The 22,647-nt window shown below is 38.4% G+C and overlaps 1 protein-coding gene and 1 long non-coding RNA gene across 2 annotated transcripts in view; both read left to right on the top strand.

The window, feature by feature from the left end:
- Positions 1–12,357, top strand: part of LOC103140621 (mitogen-activated protein kinase kinase kinase 11) — a 54,606-nt gene extending 42,249 nt beyond the window's left edge. Inside the window, exon 10 of the mRNA XM_007555855.2 lies at positions 802–12,357. Within this exon, the coding sequence (XP_007555917.1) occupies positions 802–1,403 (602 nt within the window). The 3' untranslated portion in view covers positions 1,404–12,357. The remainder of the gene's footprint in view (positions 1–801) is intronic.
- A 1,554-nt stretch (positions 12,358–13,911) lies between these two features.
- LOC107836679 (uncharacterized) lies at positions 13,912–20,578 on the top strand. The gene is made up of 2 exons (XR_001662621.1): positions 13,912–14,143; positions 20,322–20,578. It is a non-coding gene; the product is annotated as an uncharacterized LOC107836679 (long non-coding RNA).
- Positions 20,579–22,647: the final 2,069 nt, after the last annotated feature.

The following is a 22,647-nucleotide window of genomic DNA, read 5'->3' as shown; positions in this document are numbered from 1 at the left end:
GAACCTGACGAATTGACCGAACAGGACTTGGAACTGAATTCACTTGTTTACAGCAATATGACATAATTCCATTCCAGATTTAAAATAAAAGAATAAAATTAAGAATAACAACCTCTACTAATGTGCTAATAGCGGATTAGCATACAGCTAATTTTGTTTGCGCTTAGCACACCTAGAAAAATTCTTAAGCACTAATGCATAAACTTTGAGATGAATAAAGTTTACATCTGTTTTCATGTTTTAGTTATCAACTGTTAAGAATTCTTCAAATAGTTAGTTGTTTATCTCACGTTTTTTATGTTTTCTCGCTAATAACGATTTCAAACAACAAATATACAAGAACAAAATAAAGAACAATATATTAATACAATATCTGAGGCCATTATAGAACATGTAAATTTTTTAAAATAAAATGTACATGTACATTTTTTAAAATAAAATGTACATGTTATATTGTTGTTGAAGGTTGTTGTCATTCAAGGGCAAATGTAATTTGAACTGAAGTTAGCACTTTAGCATTAGCTTCAGTTTGAATAATTCTTTTGTGCTAGCAGATTGATTAGTGCTTTAGGGTTAGCGCAATTAACTTTTTATAGCTAGTTTTCCCCACCAGATTTATTTTATCAAAGCATTTTTGATATCATGTATCATCTTCATCCCACTTTACAATGGTGTGCTACTTGTTTTTTATAACATCAAATCCCAGTAAAATGTTGATGTTCCACACTTAACGAGAGTGGAAAGTTTCTTTTTATTTAGGAATCTATTGAAGCGTAACACTGGTTTGTTGTTTTGTTCCAGTTTTAGATCTCCCCCTATGCCAAGACACACTGGACTTTGAGGACAAGACCTCCGTACCCTACGCCCTCCACCCCAACCCAGCGCTATGGAGCCCCAAAACCCGCCGCCTAGAGGTCAGTGTCATCCCCCGGCCACGCCCGTCTCCCATCCGGCCCCGCATCGACCCTTGGAGCTTCATCTCGGCGGGTGGTGCCATCTCAGCAGGCGGCCGCAGCCCCATCCGCTCAGACGGCCACGCCCTGGGCTACCAGCCCTCGCCCACCAACCCCTTCACCAGCTGTGACCCTTTCCCCTCTCCGGACTGCGACCCCTTCGCCCTCAAGGCGGACCCTTCTAGCAGCTCCGATGGCACGCCGCCCTTCGACCCATTCTCCGCTCCGTTCCCGATCTCCCGATCCGCCCCGTGCTCCACCAACGGCTCGCCCACGCTGCCCTCGTTCCGCATCGCACCCATCAACCCGGCGGACCCGGCCTTCATGGACCTGGGCTGGGCGGCCTGTGGCAAGCCTCTGGACATGACCAAAGAGAGAGCCCACCCCCGCAGGACGCTGGGGCTCAAGCCCTTCAAGTCGCCAACGCAACTCAGAGACGATCGCTTCTGAATCCAAATCTCATTCCCAGTCATGGATTATATGGAATGCAGACTTCATCCCAGCTATACCTGAGTGAGGTTGACCCCGCCCCCAACTTCTTCAAATTGAGTGTAATTGGTGTCAAACATTTGTGCTACGTTTGTGCTGCTCAAATTTTAATTAATGTTAATAAATGTTTCTGGAGGTCATCAAAGGTCAATCAGCCACTCCACATTTACAAAATCAAACAACATATGGTGCCTCAAACCATTTGTGCTTGTTTGTGCAGCTATAATATTTAAGATTTTTTTTTTTTTTTTAAGTTTCAGAAGATCAACCTGCCCCTACCGCCTCCGCACTAACAAAATTAAACTGCACTAATATAAACGAATTGTGCTATGTGTTTGTGCTGGTTAGTACAGCTAAAATTTTAGGAGCACCAAATTTGACACAGAATTTTTTAAATATTTTTTGATGACCTCAAAAAGTATCTGGAAACGTCGTGATTTGGTAGAAGACGTCTGGGGGAGTCTGGTGACCTAGAAATCTTAAAAATCACAGTGGCACAAACAAAAATGAATACTGCACAAATGTAGCCCTGTTGATTGAAACCATATGTTGTTTGATTTTGTAAATGTGGAATAGCTGGTCGACTTTGTTGGCCTCTGGAAACATTTAGTAATATCTTTTAAAATGACAGCGGCACAAATGAAGATTTTTGCTGCACCAATTTTGTTTAATTTGAAGAAGGTGGCGGTTGCGGAGCAACTTCAATCAGGTGCCAATCCAATTCAGTCCAGGACCATTTTCACTACTGTTGTTTTCTTTTCTTTTTTTTTTAGTTTTGTGTTTGTCGTTGGGACGAAAACTTGGAACCTTTCAAATTAAAATCCCACTGAGGGTAGGGAGCTGCAGGCATTGTAGTTCTTCTTTCTACCCCAGCCTGGTGCTTTGGAGAGCAGAAAGCCAGGGGAAAAGGTGATACAATGGATTGTGGGATATCTGCCTGTGAACCAACGGCTGGTGCCAATTTCATTTTTCTTTTTCATTTTTTCCCTGCGTCTCGTCTGTGTTACTGCTGTCCCTTTGAAGGAGCAGAATCCAGATCAGCAGCCTCATCTTGATCTTCTGTCATCCTGCTCCTATCAGCTGCTTTCATCTCCCCCCGCTGCTTTGAAGCATTGTGACAATGCAGAGGTGGATCAGGCCATTTCTTTTATTTTTTTTTTATTTTTTACAGCTTCATCCTGCAGACTGAAAGCAGTCAGGACAATGAAAGAAAATTGGAGTGCCTTATTTTGTGAAGTGTTTTTAATATATATATCTTTATCTCTTAAAGGTTCCCCTGAACCGTTTAGCTGGTGCGTTAGACAAGATTTGACCTAAATTTTCCAGATCATGTAAGAAAAGAAAAAAAAAAAAGAAGGAAAAAAAATCAAATGCTTGTGAGTGTGTCTCATTGTTGAAAGAAAGCTTCTTTTCTTTTTCTTTTTTTTTAACAGTTTTGTTGCTTTATGGGAGAATCCACTCTGTAGATATTCTAGGCCACTCATGAAATCCAAGACGAAAACCGCGACCCGGGCGTTACCCCCCTCTTACCCCCCCACCTTGAGAAGTAGAAAGCATTCCAGTCACATTCCTCGGGAAATGCCAGGGATTGGACGGATCCACTGGGCTGGCAGGCGACACGGCGGCACAGGAAGCGGGACGGGGAGCCCTCCGCCGCCCCCCACCCCTCCTTTCTCCTGCCAAAGAATGCCGCCCAGCGCTCGGACAAAAGGTGCTTACAAATAAGCGGTTTTGGGCTCCGCGCTGCGCCGGGCGGAGGCAGCAGGGATTCACATGCAGAGCAGCGCACAGAGCCTTGGTGGAAACACAAATACATTTTATTATCATGAGAGTTAAATGATATTCTCCATAAAACTTACTAAATGCTCGAAAGCTTTTTTTAAAGAACGTCTGGAGTTTTCATAGAATCTGAATCTGGTTTAGAGAACTTCATGCTGGTGGAGTTCTCAGTTTAAAGGCGTTCTGGATGCAGCGCTTAGGAAGGTATTCCAGCTAAGACAGCTCAGTTCCTACCGAGGTTTTTAGATTTTAATTCACTTTTCACAGGGTTTTTTTCCCCCGTTATTGTAAAGCAGCTACATGACTTATTCTGGCATTTTATAGAAAAATTTGTCAGAATTTTGAGATTGTCTGAATTTTGACTTTTTCCAATTTTTGATTTGGGGGGAAAAAAAATAAAAATTAAGAAGAAAAATCAAAGTTTTGATTTGAGTCATTTCTGCAAAAGTCATAGTTGTGAGATTAATTTGATTTCAGACCTTTTTTTAAATTCAGATAAGAAATAAACTCAATTCTGATGTTGATTAGAATTGTCTGAAATTCTGAAATGACTTTCTTTCAGTATTCTGATTTTGAGATTAAAGTCTGAATTATTTTTTGTGGCCTGTTGCTGCTTACAGAAGGCTAACCTCTGTAATCATTAAGCTAACATAGCTTAATGATTTCTTTTTACTTTCCTACAAAGTTGCAAAATGGCATCTTAAACTCTAAATAATAACTTCATAGAACCTCAATTTAAGAAATGTAAGCTTTAGGAAGATTCTTGCTTATTCTGAACTGATAATTACCTCACAAACATTTCAGATTCATTCAAATTTGTCCATATAGTCCTAAATGTAAATCATCCTAATGTGTTTCCTAGTTTGGCCTGCTCAGACATTTCAATATCCTGCTATCTGCAGCTCACTCCTCTGCATGTGCCACTATGGAGTTGCCAGGCAACTAGCTGAGACGTTTAGGCCAAGTTACACAATCAAATTGGTTGATTTTTGCTACATTTGATCCGAGCCTGTCTGGCTGTTTTTGGTTGGCTTCATGCTTTAGGTCTGTTTTTTGTTGTTTCGAATCGTTCTCATCAAAGTCTTACATCTCATTTGCATTCCAGATTAATTTTTTGTTGCTTTGCACCTGTTCCAAATCACCAACGTAGCTTCCTGTTGACACCTGGATCATCTTATTGCACGTCACACATGCTCAGACACTTTTCATAGGATTTCTGTGAAACCGCTGTGGGAAATGTTAATTTGCACCTGAAGCTGAACTTCCTGCTGCAGCGAAGACGTCTTATCCTCAGGAGTGTGTTGAATATCAGAGTAATGATTCATACCAGCCTCTATGATTTGCTTATTTCAAAATGGCCTCTTTATTACATGATTGTTTTGCAAGTGAGCACCTGAAAGAGACCCACTGATTTATAGCAGACAGTCTTCTATTAGCTAAAAATAGTTTGAAATATGACAAAAACTCTGACTGGCCGTGTCACCAGAATACATTCATGGAAAAGCTAAAATAAAATAAAGTATTTTTCTTCATATAAAATAGTATAAATATATTTATTTTTTACATTCATAATACACAACCGATGAGCTAGTAGTTACTGTACCAGCTCATTTAGATGGGATTTGAACACAACGGGGAAAAAACTAGGCTGAAATGGTAAAAGTAAGTTGTAAATTAAAGCTTTATTAAAAAAAATAAGGACTGGACTTGAAGAACTAACTAAAGAATTATTTCATTAGCTAGCATGAGAGACTTAGTAGTAGCAATTTCAACTAACTGCCAGAGGTAATTCTTGCTTTAAAACCGTTTATTTTGTTTAAATAATGTAAAGTCATTACCAAACTGAGTTAGATTTATGCATAACTTTCTCCTCTGTACCCCTGAGATACCTCTGAGCCTCCTGATAAGGGCGGGGGTAGCATGGCGCTAACAAAGTGATCAGATATTTGGGTAATTAATTAGCCCTGGTGATGCCGTGCTTTGGGCCAGAAGTCGGTCTGCTTCCTGTGTCGGCTCCCATCCAGATCCATGTTGTGTCCTGTTTTCCCTTTTTTGAACGTGTGAAGTTTCGGAGCCCGTGTGAGCTGGGGTCTCCTCCCTTTCCGTTCCTTTTTGTTGCTCTGTGCCAGCGGCTGCAGCTGCTGACTGCACCGTTTCTTCATCGCCTTCGTTGCTGAGGCTGTTTCTGCTTCTGCAGCCTTTCCCTCCTCACATCTTGTTTACCTGGCCGTTCTTCATTTCTCCTTTGACGTCTCCTTACCGTCTCAGTTTTTGGGGTATTTTGTCATGAATAGTCCTGGCATCAGGGGAGCATTCAGTTCTGTAACACCCATGAAGTGCCGGAGGGTGGGAGAGGGAAAAAAAATAAAGTGGCATTTGTTCTAGGGCAGGGTCTATTAACCGTGGAGCAATTGTTTTCTTTTTGACACATTCTGTTCTGGTCCAAATCATTTACTGGGATTTCAAGCAATGTGCAGTCCCACTGCTTCCTAGCTCTAAAAGTTTTAAAGCTGTCTTAAATGGCCACAAGATTTGCTAAATGGCTGCCAGTTAGGAAAAGACAATTATCCTTAGAATGAGAAGTCTGAAACCACAAAACGGTATGCCACAATGGCTGCTGAAAGAAACTCTCATGACAAATGGTTCCTAGTTATTTTGTACCCACAATTTTCTATTTCATCTACAGCTGCAAAACAGCTTTTTTTTTACTTATTTATTTTATTTCACAGAGATGATGTACAACATTTCATTAACCTTTTAAGGAGAGAGATGCATGGTACCATGTTGTAGCAACTACACCCCATGAACAGGTTGATTATATCAACCTGTTCATGAATTTAACATATCATGAATTCATGATCATCATAGCATCGCAGTCCCAATATTTTGGAGGTTAGAACATTTTCAGTGCCATGCATTAACACTCCACTTGCCAATAATGTGTTCCTCTTGGATGTTCTTTCGTTGTCCTTCACTAGCCACACCTGATCTACATCTACTGACCCTTTTCCACTAGTACCAACTCAGCAAGACTCGACTCAGTTCCAAGTGTTTTCCACTGGCAGCAGCTACATGGCCTACTTTGCTACCAAGCAAAGTAGGCTGAAAACACAACGTCAAAATGGTGTCGGTCTCTAGTTGCGTCATGAGGGCAACACCCTTAGGAAAATCAGACCTACGATTCATAAAAACTCAGTGAGCATATTTGGGTTAGGGTTAGGCAATTCTGGCAATTCTGAAATCAACACTGTGGTCTAAGGACGAGGTGCAGACATTTTGCGCTTGCATCATATACAGATCAGGTTGGGGTACTTTTCACTTTTCAGTGATGGCCTTTTACTGCACCCACACAAAGCTGGTCCCCAATTATAGTGGAGAATGACTCAAACTGAGTGGACACAAGTCAAGTCATAATGAGTAGGTAATAGTGGAAGAGGGCCAATAATGAATATGTTTCTGAAGGAGGTTGGTAGAGACATCATTAACTAGACAAGTCTCCAAATTTCCTTGCATTAGACTATGAGCAGATGCGGATGGACAATAAATCAATGATATCGCAGTAGACACGTGTTCAATATCAATCAAAAAAACGACTAATAGTATGTTAATAATTTCATTGAGCCAAAAAGCAAAAACCAAAATTTCCAGAACCAAAAAGCATTCAGGGGGTGTAGGCAGAGGTTGGGTGCCATTGACTCGGTCACTCTTCAACCAGAAAGTGAGTGAGTTATTCGTTGAATAAGTTGCGCAGCAGCAGTTTCAGATTTAAGTTAAAGAGGGTATGAATTGAAATCCCAGAAAGGTCAGTCATGAATTGACCAGAACAAAGATCTAAAACAGCAACAGAAAAAACCAACCAGCTCCCAAAACAGACATGTTTGTTAAAATTAACTAGTTAAAATGATCCAAGCAAACAAAATATAATGACTTGCAACTATGATTGCAAGCGAACACTTAATGCCTCGCCTCAGTATGTCAACACGTTAAAGCAGGCGCTATCTTATGATAGTCGTTACCTTTGGGCGGCTGCTGTTGATCAAAAAAGTGCGTCGAGGAATCTGAGATGATTGAAATTTTTGGGGAAATTGCTTCAGTCACGTTTTCTGTGTGAAGTATCCTCTTCCAGCTGTCATTCAGTAACCCGCCTAGGCTAGATTTGAATTTTCCTTCAGAGATTTGGTTTTGGAAAACATTTCTCGTCGTTTTCTATTTAATAATTGAGGACCCTAAAATATGACTCGAAATAAAAGGAGTCTCTTGTGCTTCTCACAGATGATTACTTTCCTACCTGCAGTCAGAGGGGGGAATGTTTTTCCTTCTGGTAATCACTGCTGTTGTGGATTGACCCAGAATGAATAAGCGCTTGTTTTTGCACACATACAAAAATACTCCCCGCACTCGCTTTCCCTGAACTTGGTTTTCTAATTTGCTAGCTGTGAGGAAAAGGCTTGACACATTTTATTCAGGATGTCTTTGACAGGGATGTCTGATTCTTGGTTTTGGCTGTCAGATTTAAGAAGCGTAGCTGCCATTCGTCGCCCCTGAGCTGACAACCTACGCTTCCACAAAAAAGTCCTGATGAGTCTCTGCGCGTCTCGGCAGCAGGCAGTCCGTCACCACAAGTCACTGTCCTGAGTGCAGCTGACAGGTAGTCAAGTCCCTCCGGCCCCATTTGACAAACTTCATTTAAAGACATGCCCGGACCATTTACAGTAATAACTAAATGCAAAGATGGCCAGTGTGTCACCTGACGAAAATCAGCAGAGAAAGCCCTGACCCCTTTGAGACTGCTCGACTGTTACAAAATGAAAGCTTGCTCAGTTTTATCCAAAGTTAGTTTATTGGATCTGCGAAAAGTCATCTTTACATTCATGCTTATTTTTCCCTGTTTACTTTGATTTAGACGTTGAGTTAGCTGGTGCAGTTATTAGAATTAGCATTTTAATTCCATTTGGAAACATTGAATTGCATTTCAGGAACATATCTTGTTTGGGTGTTGATGCCAGTGTACAATGTATTGATTATAGCTGTTCATGGGAGAGTGTAGCATTAGCTGGCTAGCTCTTCTCCCAGCATTAACACTAATTGGACACTTTTTGCTGAAGTGCGTCAAGACTGAGCAGATTAGTGGATTTCAGCTGAAGGCTTCTAAAAGGGACATTTTGGTTTAAACTGAGACTGAAAGCTTCTATGGTTTTTGCCCCAAATAGAAAATAACATTTGTGTTTTGACGCCCTTGAGAGAAAATTATGTTTAATTTGTTTGTCACATGTTGTTGAAGTATTTCCCTTAATATAAAATTACAGATTTTTTCTTTTGGGTACAATAATACTCAACATATGCACATATCATACTGGTCATATTTTTTGGTAGTAGGAGCATTTAGATTTGAACAGAAGAACTAAAGTAGCTTGAACTTACAATAGTTAAACCACAAAGTAAAGCTTTATTAAAAACAACTAAATCAATAGAAGAAACTTGAAAGCTAGCTGAACAATTTTTTGATAACTAGCTTGATTGACTTAGCAGTAGCCATTTTCTTTTTTATTATTAAAATATTATTAGCAAATTTTGTTTGGTTTATGCATAACTTCCCACTGTGAATCCAATTCTAGTGATATTTTTGTTGGTTGCTATATGTCACAATTTAAATTGAGGTTTGTGCTGATTTCTAGATTTGCATACATAAGAAAAACTAAAAATAATAAACTAGGCTTAATTATTTTTGATACAGTCATAAAGTTAAGCTATAACAAAAACATAAGTAGCTGAACTGGGTCAATATAAGAAATGTAAAAAGCTAACTAAACAATTGTTTTGTTGGCTAGCTTGATTAACTTAGCAATTTCAGTGAGCTGCTACATTAGGACTAAAATAAATTAAAATCTTAGATTTATTTATACGTTCCCACTGTGTAATATTTCTTTTTCTTGTTTTTGTTTTTCCTAGCTGAATCTGAAATATAAATCTGTTTGTGTTGGTAGCTGGTTTGTGTGTTCCCATCTTCTAGTTTCTGAAAACCATGCAGACACAATCCAATTCACTTCTCTGTCAAAAAAAACAAACAAAAAAAATAGACAGGGTAAATAACATAAATCAATGTGCTATATGCAACTGCAACAACATGGTGGGATGGTGATGGAGGTAGGAAATATATTACTTTAAAGCCTTCAGGGTAAACTAACCAAGCTCTGGAACAAGAAAAAAACCCCAGAAGAACCTTTGTCAGTGAGGTAGGGAAAATGAAATAGATCATTTGAATTTCTAAAGAGCTGAGAAAGAACAGTGTGCCCTTAAACATGGCAGGTTTCTGCAGCTTGGCTTAAAATTTTCTTATTTTTTTCCCCAACAGTTGCATTTCTCCAGGGAAAATTAGAAGCAGTTCAGTAAGACTAGATTCAAACTGCTTCAATTCAGTTTTTACTTTGGCAAGCTGGTTATTATTTAACTCCTACAGTACCATGATATGGTGGCTCTCCATTTATCACTGGCAGTTTCTTTTGTTTGCTTGCAGTCAATTAGGTGGATGTTGCAAACGCGTGGTTTTCTGGCTTGCCACAATGACTTCTCAGCTTCCTGTCTAAGCCAGAAACATTATTTAGCGTTTATGAAAGTGAAACACCTGCCCGGACCTTTGTTTGGCCCCATTAGGCCGGCACCAAATGATTAAATCTGACCTTTCGCTGACCGTTCAGCGACGGCGGAACCCCGGTGGGGGATGCGGACAAAAGCCCACGTCCGTGAGAGATCGCCAGCAGGTGCAGGAGCTTAATGCTCGCCCTCCGAAAAAAACTGAATATTATTTCTAATTCTTTCGGCACAGGCACCCAAGGTCACAATCTGCTGTCCTCTTCTCTTCCAATAACAATGAAAACGAAATGAATAGGAGCCACGAAAGAAAGGCCGATTGGTTTCCAAGAGCACAGCGCCGGCTCCTGCGGACAACTGGCAGCACGTCTGGAAAATAAACACAGATTTCAGTGAGGTTATCAAGTCCAAGGCTCAAACACGCTTCTCTCATTGAACTCAACAGCATGCGGCAGCCGCTTGCTCGTGATTATTGCTCCATCTAGTTACTGACACTCAATTACCTTTGTCATCTTCTTCTCTAGCAGAAGCTATTCAGTTTGTAAATTTCTGTTTTTTTTGGAGAATGGTACAGCCCTGCTGCAAATCAATTTGGCTGAATGAACTCTGATCAGCCCTTAGATATGGAGGCGCTAAATGATTTATTACAGTTTGCTCCTACAGATAGATGATCTTCTCTGCCTTTCTCTTGTTCATTTGATAAACCAATACAGATCACAGTTCACAAGCAATCTCTTTCGATCTTTAAAAGGACTGTAAAAAAGTATTTCCCCCCTTTTCGGTTGGTTTGGTTTAAAATGCTAATCGTAATGTGTAATTCAAAACCTCAGCTCACTTAGCTGCAAAGACTGTATGAAATAATTATCGTCTCCTGTAAATCCTGCTGGTGCGGCTGAATTGCAAGCATTCTGCAAAGACAGAATTTATCTACAGCAAAGTAAAAAAAACTGACAGTTATCACCAGTCACCTTTTTAATACCATTATGAATGAAATTTAAGACCTGTAGTGCTATAGAACTGTATAAACAACGATAAATTGCCTATAAATTTGCACTTTACTCGTGATGGATGGATAGCTATCCATCCATCACGAGTAATTGATGGATGGATATCAATTACTCCATCCATCTGGCTCAACTGAAGATGTCTCTTGCAACTTGAATTCTAGCCTGACAGAAAAGTCCCACGAGAAAAATAAAATAAATAAATAAAATAAATATACACACACAAGACTACATTTGCCACAACAAATTATTAACACGTAATTAACACATTTAAGGACAAACTTGAATAAAAAAAAAAAAAGTATTTAGGACATTTTAATTGTGCGCCGACATCCTGTTGATGGTAGTCGCTGCCAAAGAGGGAACAACTACTTTCCCGGTTTAAGAAATATTTGAAATGTTGGACTTGATAGCTTCTTTTTTTCCTTCTTATCCTCCTTTCACAAAGCAGTTTTGCTTGCACTCAGGTTATCTTCAGTGTTCAAATCACTTTGACATTTTCAATAATTATATTTCGAGTTTGACCAGCAAACGCTGTTGCATCACAACGCTGCGAGGGGAAGCCAGGAAGTTTGTAACCGCTTTACCTCTGAGGGCTAACTTGTTTTATCTACTGGCAAATTATCCCAATTATGATCATGTAAGGCATTTAAAAGTAATTAACAGAAGCCTGAGAGTATTTAGCAGTGGGTGGTCTCTTTCAGGTGTTCATTAGAGCTGAACTCCCAATGATCCACAGATGCAATTTGCAAGGTTTTGGTTGGAACAAATCCCTGTGACTTACTAGTCAAATGTTTTCGCTTTCAACCTCTAAAGGTTTATTTTTATTTTTTTTAACTTCCCTGCTCACAGTTTTTCCATACGACGGTCAAAAAGGATATTTATGACTGGCCACCTTCTTAAACACTGGATAGAGACTCTTTCAAGGTGGCCGTTGACGCAGTCTACTTTAAGATGATAAATACTTGTTTTAGGTTTTCACTGGAGTCTTGACGAGGCATGCTTTTGGGTGCTTCTATTTCTTCATTTTTAATGTAAAATATTTTCTCTACAGGGTGCTGTCAGAGTTTCTTTGCCTTTTGAGGATTAAAAGTTGAGCTATTTCGGTAAAAATATGCAGAAATTTCAGCCTAATGTTTCTTTGGGGCACCCAAACTTCCAATTTTATGTTGAACTGCTTAACTGCTTTTTTTTCTCCGCTCCTTTTTACTTTTTTCTTTTTTTTTGACCACAGACATGCTTCAGCCTGTACGTGCATGTTGTAACTGTTTGACCGTCTCTACTCAAGCGAGTTAAAGACTTTGCAGGCCTTCGTGCTTTTTCAAAAATCCTCCTCAATTTTTATTTTATTTTTTTTGTGAAATCTCGCACTGGGCTGGGCCTGAATCAACTGTTTTTACTGTGCGTCGAGAGTATTATTTCTGTATGCAGTATGTGAAAGTGTTTTTATTTCTTATGACTATTATAATGGGTTTTAACCTGTGGAGAGGAACAAAAAGCTGAAAAAAAAAAAGAAACGACCAAATAAAACGTAACACTCCTGACTTGCCTGCGACTTTTATTGTTGCGTATACGGCTGGGAGGCTTTTATGATTCGTCCGTTCTTCGAACATAAAAACAGTGTGAAATTGCTGCAGTTTGATTGAACTATTGTCAGTCTGGTCCGCAACAATTTTTCAGCACTTCACTGCCATGTTAGACACCAATTATAGAGTGCGACACCTCCCGCTGTCCGGCGTCGCACCAACAATCGCAGACTGGAACGAATGTGTTGTTGGTTTGATGACATCCTTATAACAATTATCTGTCGCAGCAATTATTTTGTTTTGGAAATAGCACTTTTCACATCATGCCAAGAAAGTGGATTTTCTTTTTTTTATTAAATATAAATGCATGAGGTTTGTGTCTGTGTTTGATGTTAAAAAAAAAAAGGGTGAAGAAGCCTGATTCTGACAGACATCTGAAATTGTAACAAGAAGTTTACGGACTGCATAGAAAGGAGATGGAAGAAGAAAAAAAGACTAAATCCATGCATGTGTTTGTTTTTCTTTTCTTCTATGTGGTTCACCAGGTGACAAATATTGACCAAGATTTCCATTCTCAAATTGAGATTTCTTAGTACTGGGATGAGATGTTCTGCATTTTTCTCCTGGGGACTCAAAATCATAATTCGCCCAGAAGAAGAGGCTTTTCGCTCCAGGTCACGGGATGCAAAATCAATCTCTTGCAAAGGTTTTTGCCAGTAACACACATGTGATTTCAGGTTGAAATATTTTCTTTATTTTTTCTTTATTTTTGTTGCTTCTGTTGTAGATAAAAGAGCCAGTTCATTTTGTAGGAAATGTATCCCAATTCACACAAACAGCAACATTTTCTATTTAGAAGCACCTTGTCTCTGGATTTGTACAGTCAAAATTTAACATCAATAATTAAGGTTTGTCATATGAGGAAAAAAAACATGATTCACTTTTTTTTTTACCATGTTATTTATTAATTTATAAATGTCAGTTTCAAACTATTTAGTTGGCAAGCTAAATATTTATCTTCAAACTGAAGCTAAATATTCAGTTTGAAGATAAATATTTAGTTTGGAGCTAAATATAATAAAGCTAAAGAGTTAGCTTAAAACTGAGTATCTTGCTAATTATTTAGTTTGAAGCTAAATATTTAGGTAAGCTTAGCCTTTCAGCTGAAACATTATGAATTGAGAGCCATCATGGTTCAGTGATCCTGCATGTGCAGCATTATCACGTGGATATCGGTGTGAGTCAGTGGTGAGACTCGCTGCTTTAGGTGATGACAGATTTTAACAAGTGTGTGTCCTCCAAAACATGACAGTTGGGACCACCATACTGTTTTTTTTATTTATTTTTTAATTCTCACTGTGTTGTTACCTTGTCAGAGCAGATGGCTGGTCTGTTTATGAATAAAACTGTGCTGCATTTAAAAAGGGGACTCTCAATATAGACTTTTTTGACGTTAATATTGCCTACTTTTCAAGCTGGGAGGATTTGTTTTAAATATAAAACTATGTTTTATTTTGTTGTCATATAAATGCAAATGAAGTGTTGTGTATGAATGAGGTCCTGGTTGGACAGGTCAACATCTCCGAAGCTAACCTGTTTGATTAGCTTAGCGCGCGCCGGGGTGCGCTCGCTGGTGGGACTCACTCAGACATGGCGGCCCGGTCCCTCCTTCATCAGCACCGTCTCCCAGCTAGATAACAGGCATTGAAGAAGACGTGAAGCAGGAACTCTTGCCAGCGCCTGACCCTCCAGCACATCTCAAAGGTTCCTGTTTCCATGGACACCGAGGATGAGGAGCACAGCAGTGAACACTTGAACATTTCTTTTCCAGTTATTTCATTTATGATTTGAATTTTTACTCTGTTTTTCCCCCCAATTCTGATTAATTATGTCACACAACAAATAGTCTCACAATACTTGGGGGCTGTATTAAATCAGTTTGAAATAGTCACACTCAAACTTGAAGGTTGGCACATGAAACAAACATGAACTGGGACACTAAATATAATACTACCTATTAAGAGATTAAGCACACACAAAAAAAATCCACACAAGAAATGTATTATCATTCGGGCTGAAGATACAAATGTAAACACTTAGAGGTTGCAAAAGCTAGCCGTGATGGAGCAATGAGAGCGTTCCCATCGCTGAAGCCTTCTGGGGAGGCTGAAAAAGCAGGCAGCATGTGGACAGGTGGCAGAGATATGCAGATTGAAGCAGGAAGGCATGCATCTTAAACAGATAAGCCCAAACTGTAGCTATCTGTTGGGTTTCACACGGGCAGAAGAGCTCAACCTTTCTATAAATGTTCCCAAATGTTATTTCCAGCTCTAAAATCTCACGTGCCACACTATTTTTTAGGCTCCCTTCAACATTTCCTATGAATTGAATTTCTGAAATCTGAATTTTACTTTTCCAAGGTGATTTAATCAATAATATTATCATAATCTTAGTCACACATCAAAATGGGAAAGTCGAGGAAACATGCAATTTGCATAAACTTCGCCATGTCAGGGAATGGCCAAGAAAACAAACCAAAACTTGTCAGAAAATACACAGTTAACAGGACTGTAAGAAATATAATAATGATAGTAATAATACATAATACACCAAGAGTTTCTCAATGCTAAAGAATTGTGGGAAAATGTGGCATCTTGACACCTCAGAATAACCATAATTATGATCACCTGGAGAACGTCTAGAGTTTAACATAATAAATGAAGAGGTGTTTTAGTGTAAACAGATGAATAATGTGGGAAATCACTGCTTAGCATGGTGAAGGATCCACTGATCCCTGAAGTCTATTTCTCTCCCAGCACACTAGGGGGCAGTCTCTCAGGAACTCTGAAATGAGTGTATATTTTAACTAGAAATCTGGCGGATTTTACTAGAAAATTGAAACAGGGTGATCAAGTGTGGCTTCAGGTTTTTTTTTTTAGAATAAGAAAATACACACTGAAAAACAAATAGGTGATCCAACTACCTATTGGATCACCTATTTGTGCTGTCTACTAGGAGCTAGACAGCACAAATTGGCTCAGGCTGTAAACAACAATAAACCAAAATAAACCAACAAATGAAATGAACTTCAACGGTCTTGGGTAGAAGTTCTAATGCCCACAGATGTTGCTGTGTACCATAATGTTGGGCTTAATCTGGAAATATTCAACTCTAAAAAACCATTAAAGGAAAATTGGAAATTAACACAGTATTATTTAAAATTGATTTTTTTGAGCTTTACATCATGTCATTCCCTAATCAAAAACATACCCAGAGAGTTGCTTTATGGATGTTCAGCTCCTTCAGACTAGCCAACAGCAATTAGCAAACACCTGGTGGAACACCTAGTGTTGCTGAGCTCATGATAGGAGCTACTTCTTAGTGCAACGCTGCTAAAAACGTTGTTGAAGGGTTAATGTGATGACTTCCTGAAGGCAGAGTTTCAGAAAGAGCAGGGGTTTTTAAAGAGACAGAGGCCCAATTTCAAGGCATAAAATTACAAAGCCAAATCTCTTTTAAGTCATATTTGACATATATGACTTAAAAGATATATGTAGCATTTCTCTAACTGAAGTAGTATGCTATAAAATTCCACTATGTGCACTTAGTGTTTAAAAAAAAAAAACACTAAGTGCTTCAGTATTATCACTTGATATCACTTGATTATCACTTGATTGAAGATATTAATTTTATACATCAGGTAAAACCTAACAAAATAGCTGCATGGTAATGCAATTATTGCAGTTGATAATTGCATTACTGATTGCTATATTTTACTAAAGGACAGATTTAGTAGTTTAACTTAAAATGACTGACAAGAAAATGATAAGAGTTGGGGTATATACGTTTTATTTTGTACTTTTTAGTCCACCACTTGGTTAAAAATCAAAGATTCCCTGCAGACATTTTCACTCAGCCCAGCCTCAGATGGTTTATTTTTCATAGCAATTCAGCAATCTAATGGGACTCCCGCTAATCGGCGTGAATTCCCCAAAAGAGGACGCTGATGATCAGACGGAACATTAACGCCCCTCAACGACAGAGCAGAATGCAAAAATACATTCAATACATTTCTTTAAGGGCTGGAAAATTATGTGAATCTTTTCATTTCTATTCCTAAACTGGAGGAGAAATGGGGCAGGACTTCACAAAGCTGCTGAGATGATAAAAGTTTTGGGCAATTTTATCTCTCCCTCTGCCAGAGAATTGTTTCCGTCCCTATTAATTTTCTACTTGAAATTGATTATAGGCCGAAGGCTAAACAAAAGTAAAACTTGAAGCTTGAGCTGAGTGTAAGAAAAAAAATAAATAAAAATCAGCGGCTCCAGTAATTTAGTTGTTTATGCTCCTCAGTCAGAGAGTGTTCCGAATGGGGCCCCGAAATTGATTAAATTTATCAGGAGCCAAAGAAAGAAGGAACATAAAACAGGAAGACGTTGAAGGGGGGGGGGAAGCATTTGTCTATAATAATCCGAGCACAAGAAAGAGAGAGAGAGAGCATGAATGTTTGTAGCCTCTGGGTGTGGACAGCCTGCAGCGACGTAGAAATCAATCAAGCTATCATTGCAGCGCTGCATGCTATCAGCGCAGATTCATACGCCGTCCGCTGCATTGGATGCATTGACTAGACCAGTTTTACCCAAAGCAACTTCCAATTTCAGAGGAACGTAGAGTCAATTTTAAGCATTTATTGAAAAGGAAGTGCTTTAAAACAATGATATATGGTGTAATTTGCAAATCTCTCTTTTTATTTCTGACATACTGAAAGATGCTCCCATTGAACAGGACCTATAAATGTAAAGTGTGAAAGGTTTTGGAGGCAGACGGTGCTACAATGCTAAAAATAAAATCACCTGAAAAGCTTTCATATGGCAGTTCAGGTAAACAGATGATGATGATGATGATGATTTTATTTCAGACAGACATTTCACAAACAAAACATAATAACAAAGACTTTCATATTTCTAAGTGTAAATACCCTTGCTACCAAATACACATACTCAAATACATCACTTGTTCGGTGACTATGAGTCTGAAAAGGAGTATGATGACACTTAATTTGTGTAATTATACCGTTTTTCCATTCAGTAATTCATAAAATAAATAATCTTCCCATTTCCCGATGCAAACACAATTTTTTAACTGTCTGAAGTTCAATCAGATCAGACGTCTCTCGGTTTAGCTTTGCTAGAATCAACAAAATGATTTTTGCTAAATGCCAGAAAACTTAGCAATAACATATTTTTAGAAATGTTTTTGATAACTTTACTCATCACACATTTGGTCAGCATCAGAGATAAATGTCTTTTACAAAATATGTCTTTTAAAATGTAGTGTTTCCTTACACATTTTTTGAGTTATCTTTAAAATTGTGCTTTAACCTCCACTACATTTGTGTCTACAAATCTGCCAGCTCTGGGCCAAATGATTTTCTTAGATTTTTTTCTCTAATGTGTAAGATTTAAAAATCTGCCTTAAATATTTCACAGCCCCACCTGTTGCCAAATGAACCACAATGAGCCCTTATTTACATCCAACCGATTCGTTTTTACTGAGCCATTTCTGCAAAGCTTAAGGAAAGGGAACTTTGAATAGATTTGACAAACTTGTGTTTAACAAATATATACCAAAAGGCTCTATTTTTTATTTTTATTTTATTTTATTTTAACAGCTTGCTGTTGACTTCCTGTGGGAATAATAAATAAATGCAGTGGTGTTGGCACAGACAGCAGAATTAAAACGTCATCAGCTGAGCAGTTCAAAAAAACTGAAGTAGAGACACAAATTATTTTGGTTATTCTATTGAATAGAGGAAAACTCTTTGGATCCTGATTTTTTGGGGGAGATACTAAGCTTGTTCTGGACACCAACTTTGTGTATTAAGCCCTTCATGCACAGACGTTTCCTCCATTTTGAATAATAAATGACTGCCTTTTTGCAGTTCCTACAATAATCTTCTAAAATCCTTGTCCTTGTGAGAAAGCCAGACTGCTGTGTAATGTCTGTACCCAGAGATTCTCCGTGGAGTTCAGGTCCTGACTCTGCGGAGACCAATCCAGGTGTTAAAATGAGAATCATGCTCTCTGAAGCAATTTCTCTCTATTTGAGGCCAATGAATCCTGGCATTGCCATCTAGGAATACGGCCTACATCATCAGGGAAGGAATAAAAGTCATTGATGGGGAGAAAATACAAAACAAAACAAAAAAAACAAGTCATTCGGTGTGTTCAGATGTACCACTTTTTTCCATTACTTCAGTATCATTTGACTTCATGGGAAACTGAAGCCTTTTGTTTCAATTATTCTCACTGATGAGGAGTTTTCTATCAATGTCAGTTTTATTTCTGTTGTACTTTAAAAGCAGCAAAAGAAGGAGTGAGCCGTCCTGGCTTTGATCCAGGGGTGGTCCTAAGTAAGAGCGAGGCCTCGGGACTATTTGCATCCATAGGAATAATTTTGTGTAGCCTCCTCACCCCAACAGTAACGCAATTAAAGAAGGAAGACTTATAACAACACATTTTTCCCATGTTATAATTGAAATAATCCACCAATGACCATATAATTGTCCAATTTGACATTTCAAAAATGAATTTGTTCAATGTGAACACACCAATTTCGAAAAAAACAAAACAAAAAACAACTCTTGTTTTTTCTGTAAAAGGTTATGGTGCTATGATATATATATAAATATAATTTCAATATGGCCATATTGAAATTAGTTTATATTGTAAAACTGCACGTAAACACTTTTTTCACATCACACGAGTCACATGACCAACAACCGGATGATACTACTGGTGAAAATCACGAAGAAGACGACAACTGGAAGCGGTATATTGCTGGCACTGCTTGTTTTTTTTTGTTTTTTTTGTGACCTATTTATTGCGTGAACAGTTTTTTATTTAACGGACACACCGTGATTGTGAAACTGGGTTTTTCGACATTAGTGGAATATTGGCAAAGTTTTGCACACATTTGTAATGGAAACGCACCTGGTGGAAGTAGTAGTCTTTCATTAATATTTAGGAATTATTGCCATAAGCTCCTATATTTTGCTAAAAAGTTACCTGGAAGTTAGTTTTGTCTTATTTCAAGTGTATTAAAATATTTGCGCCAGAAGCAAAGCTAAAATACTCAGGAAGGTTTTGTGCTTTTTGCATTAACCACGTGTCTGTCGACACGACAAGCTGAAGGGTTTTATATGCGTTTTTAACTTCTTCAAAACATTCTCACTGACATGTCCTGTTCCTTGGTCTTTATGATGCCATTTGTTCACTAATGTTCCCTAACAATTCCCTACAGAACGACTGGATTTTTACTGAGGTTTCACTGAGATCAAATTACAATTGCTATTCACACCACCTTTATGCACAGCTCAGTGACAAAGTGTAAAGAAATGTCAAAAATGTGAATACTTTTGAGATGCTATGATACTTGAAGTAATCCATCCACTATCTGATAAAATTTACAGTTTTTGCGCAACTGTTCTTAGGGTAACAAAAAATAAAAAAGATTGCAGCTCGTCTGACTTTATATCTGTTAAGAGGCAATTTTGGTGAAATATGCGCTCCCCCAGCCAAATTACACCAAGAGCTTTTGAGGAGAATGAACCAGAGTGGGGAAAAAAATGGCTGATACGACTTACTGAGGGCAAATCGACACCGGAACAAAGATGTCCCCCTTTCCCAAAGCAAGGAAAAAGCTAAAGCTGAAGCCAAAGAGCTCAACTTAGGGAAGAAGACCTAAGTTAGTTAAACAGATGAGTGTGGTTGTTAATTTTAATGTCAATGTAATTTGAAAGTGAACCAATAAGGGAGAAAAACCTCCTTTTAATCGAAAAAGAAGAAGAAGAAAAAAGACATCTGCATTCAGCATGCAGATCCAGTCACTTCTGCTTCTTTAGCTCCATCCACCAGGGGGCAGTGTGTGAGTGCGCTGCATACTTTTGTGTACTAATTTATTCTGTTTCGTCTTCACTGCAGTCTGCTCTTTTCGTCTGCGTGGATTCAGCGGGGAGTTTTGGAGTGAACGCCGCGTCAGGTCAGGGGTTGAGCATGTGTTTCCCTTTTCTCTGCCCATGTGGAGCATCTCTAGTCGGAGGCAACTCTGCGTGGCACGGCTGAATAATGATGTTTTCAGAGCGCGCGGGTCCTCCCACAGCAGCACAGAGCTGCACGTGGAACGGAGGAGCGCTGAATGACAGATTGAGATCATGAAAATTACAGACAAAAGGAAAATGTGGGCAGGACTGAATCATTACACAATCTGTGCTCTTTACTCCTCATCATAGCAGCCTGTCTATCATGGCGTAAAGAAAAGGGAGCATAGAAACGTGCTCTTTAATCTCTTTAATTCACTCCGATATTTTGAAGAAAGAAGAAAAAAAATACACACGTGCTTGGTGTGAAGTTATCTCAGATGTTCCGAAGATGCTAGAAAGTCTGATTTTGAATATAACCAGTTAAAATGCCAGTTAAAATTTATTCAAAATTAACTGCCGGTTTAGTGTAGCATTGGCAGACTTAAGAAAAATATTTCCACTGTCTAGCCATACTTTTTGGCTCTACCTGCCAGTGGTGTCCCCAAGTGGGGGATTAATGGGGGACAACGCTCACTGGAAAAATAATGATCGCCTCAGAAATTATTGTTCAATTTATACAAAGGCATCCAATCAAGATATAAAAATAAATTTATTTAAATAAAAAAAGTAATTTTTTGCCATTTTCAAAATTTTTTTTGTTACTTAGCCCATTGTTGCAGGCGATGATATCAAAAATTATATAATATATTTTCACTGGCCGGATCTTGCCAGTAAAATTTCTGGTATGGGAAAAAAAAAAAAAAAAATATATATATATATATATATATGTATTACGGGTGCCATTGTAACCTGCTTTCAGGGTCATGGCAGTAATGCACAGCAACTTTGTGCTGCTTTGTGGCCCCTCAACAAGGGAGCACCAAATAAATAAATGTGCGCCTGCATGCATGAAAGACTTCCGAGTGAGAAGTGTTTGCAGGGTAAATATTGCTGTTGGCCTTGAAGCATGTGTACAGAACAATTACATGCTTCATTGTTGTGACAAAAATGGGCAGAGACAGCAACTATTGCTGCTTATTCAGCCTGACAAACCCCCAACACTGAAGGCAGAAATCCCACTGGATGCTGCAGGTTTCTTTTAGCAGGCTGTGGAAGGCTTAGGTTTAATTGAAATAATCTAAAATAGAGTTTAGTTTTTTGATAACAGCTTCAAAAACATCATAGTGTTCAAACTGTTTTCCTCATTTTTGAAGTTGGGTTGGAGGGAAAGGCATTGTGGAACAACATTACTGTCCTCTAGCTTTCTAACCAGTGATGAGAATCGAGTGGAATAATCTCGCAGGATAATTCATATCTGCTGTAAAATGACCTTTGTTGAATCTTAAAATATCATTTAATGTGATCAATCGAAGAATATAGCGGTCAATAAAAATATCAATAAGGAAGAAAATGAAACATTAGCAACAAAAAAGTGGGTATAAGCTGAAAAGTTCAACATAAATTAAAAAGAAAAAAATATATATGTATGGACACTATTGTGATTTGTATTCGAAAAGATTCAGTGCACAATGACTCCCTACGAGAGAGTTTTAGGGCCAGACTATGAGATTCTTTTTCTTTTGAAATTATGAGAATAAAGTCGTAATATTAGCAGAATAAAATTACAATATTAACGGAAGAAGATTATAAAATGACCAGAAAAACATTGTGGTTTATAGGCTCATAAAATGGTTTTCACATGATTACCAAGACGGTTATTCTAATCTGGTGGAAATCCACTTCCATCTTGGAAAGACCATAATATATTAATGTATAGACCATAATATATTAATGTATCAGTATACAAATTATATATTCTTTGATGTGATATGTCGGGGCTGTGATTCCTCACAGTTCCCAGGATTCCCAGGATTAGCCAGCTAGCTATCAAGCTAGTTCAGTTTATAGAAAAGTTTATAGAGGCAGAATGTAGCAGTTTTTAAATGAGCAAAATTGAGAATATATATTTTTTAAAAGTATTTTTCTATTAAATGCAGAATAAAACAATATCATTAGCAGCGGTGGTAGGCTTCTGTTCTGCAGAGGACCGGCGGTGCGGTTAATTCTTCTCCCTCAGGCTCAGTCCTCTGGGATTTGTGAGTCCATATCTTGATTCATGACCAGTGGAGGTGCAATTGAACATTTTAAGAGGAACCAGGGGTATACAGTGGAGAGTAAGCCGTAATAAATGGTGTTCTTAAAAGCCATTCATAGGCTGTCCTGAGCAC

The sequence above is a fragment of the Poecilia formosa genome, unplaced genomic scaffold (assembly GCF_000485575.1).
Source record: "Poecilia formosa unplaced genomic scaffold, Poecilia_formosa-5.1.2 Scaffold73, whole genome shotgun sequence".
Classification (NCBI taxonomy): Eukaryota; Metazoa; Chordata; class Actinopteri; order Cyprinodontiformes; family Poeciliidae; genus Poecilia; species Poecilia formosa.
This window is presented reverse-complemented; position numbering and strand designations above follow the sequence as displayed.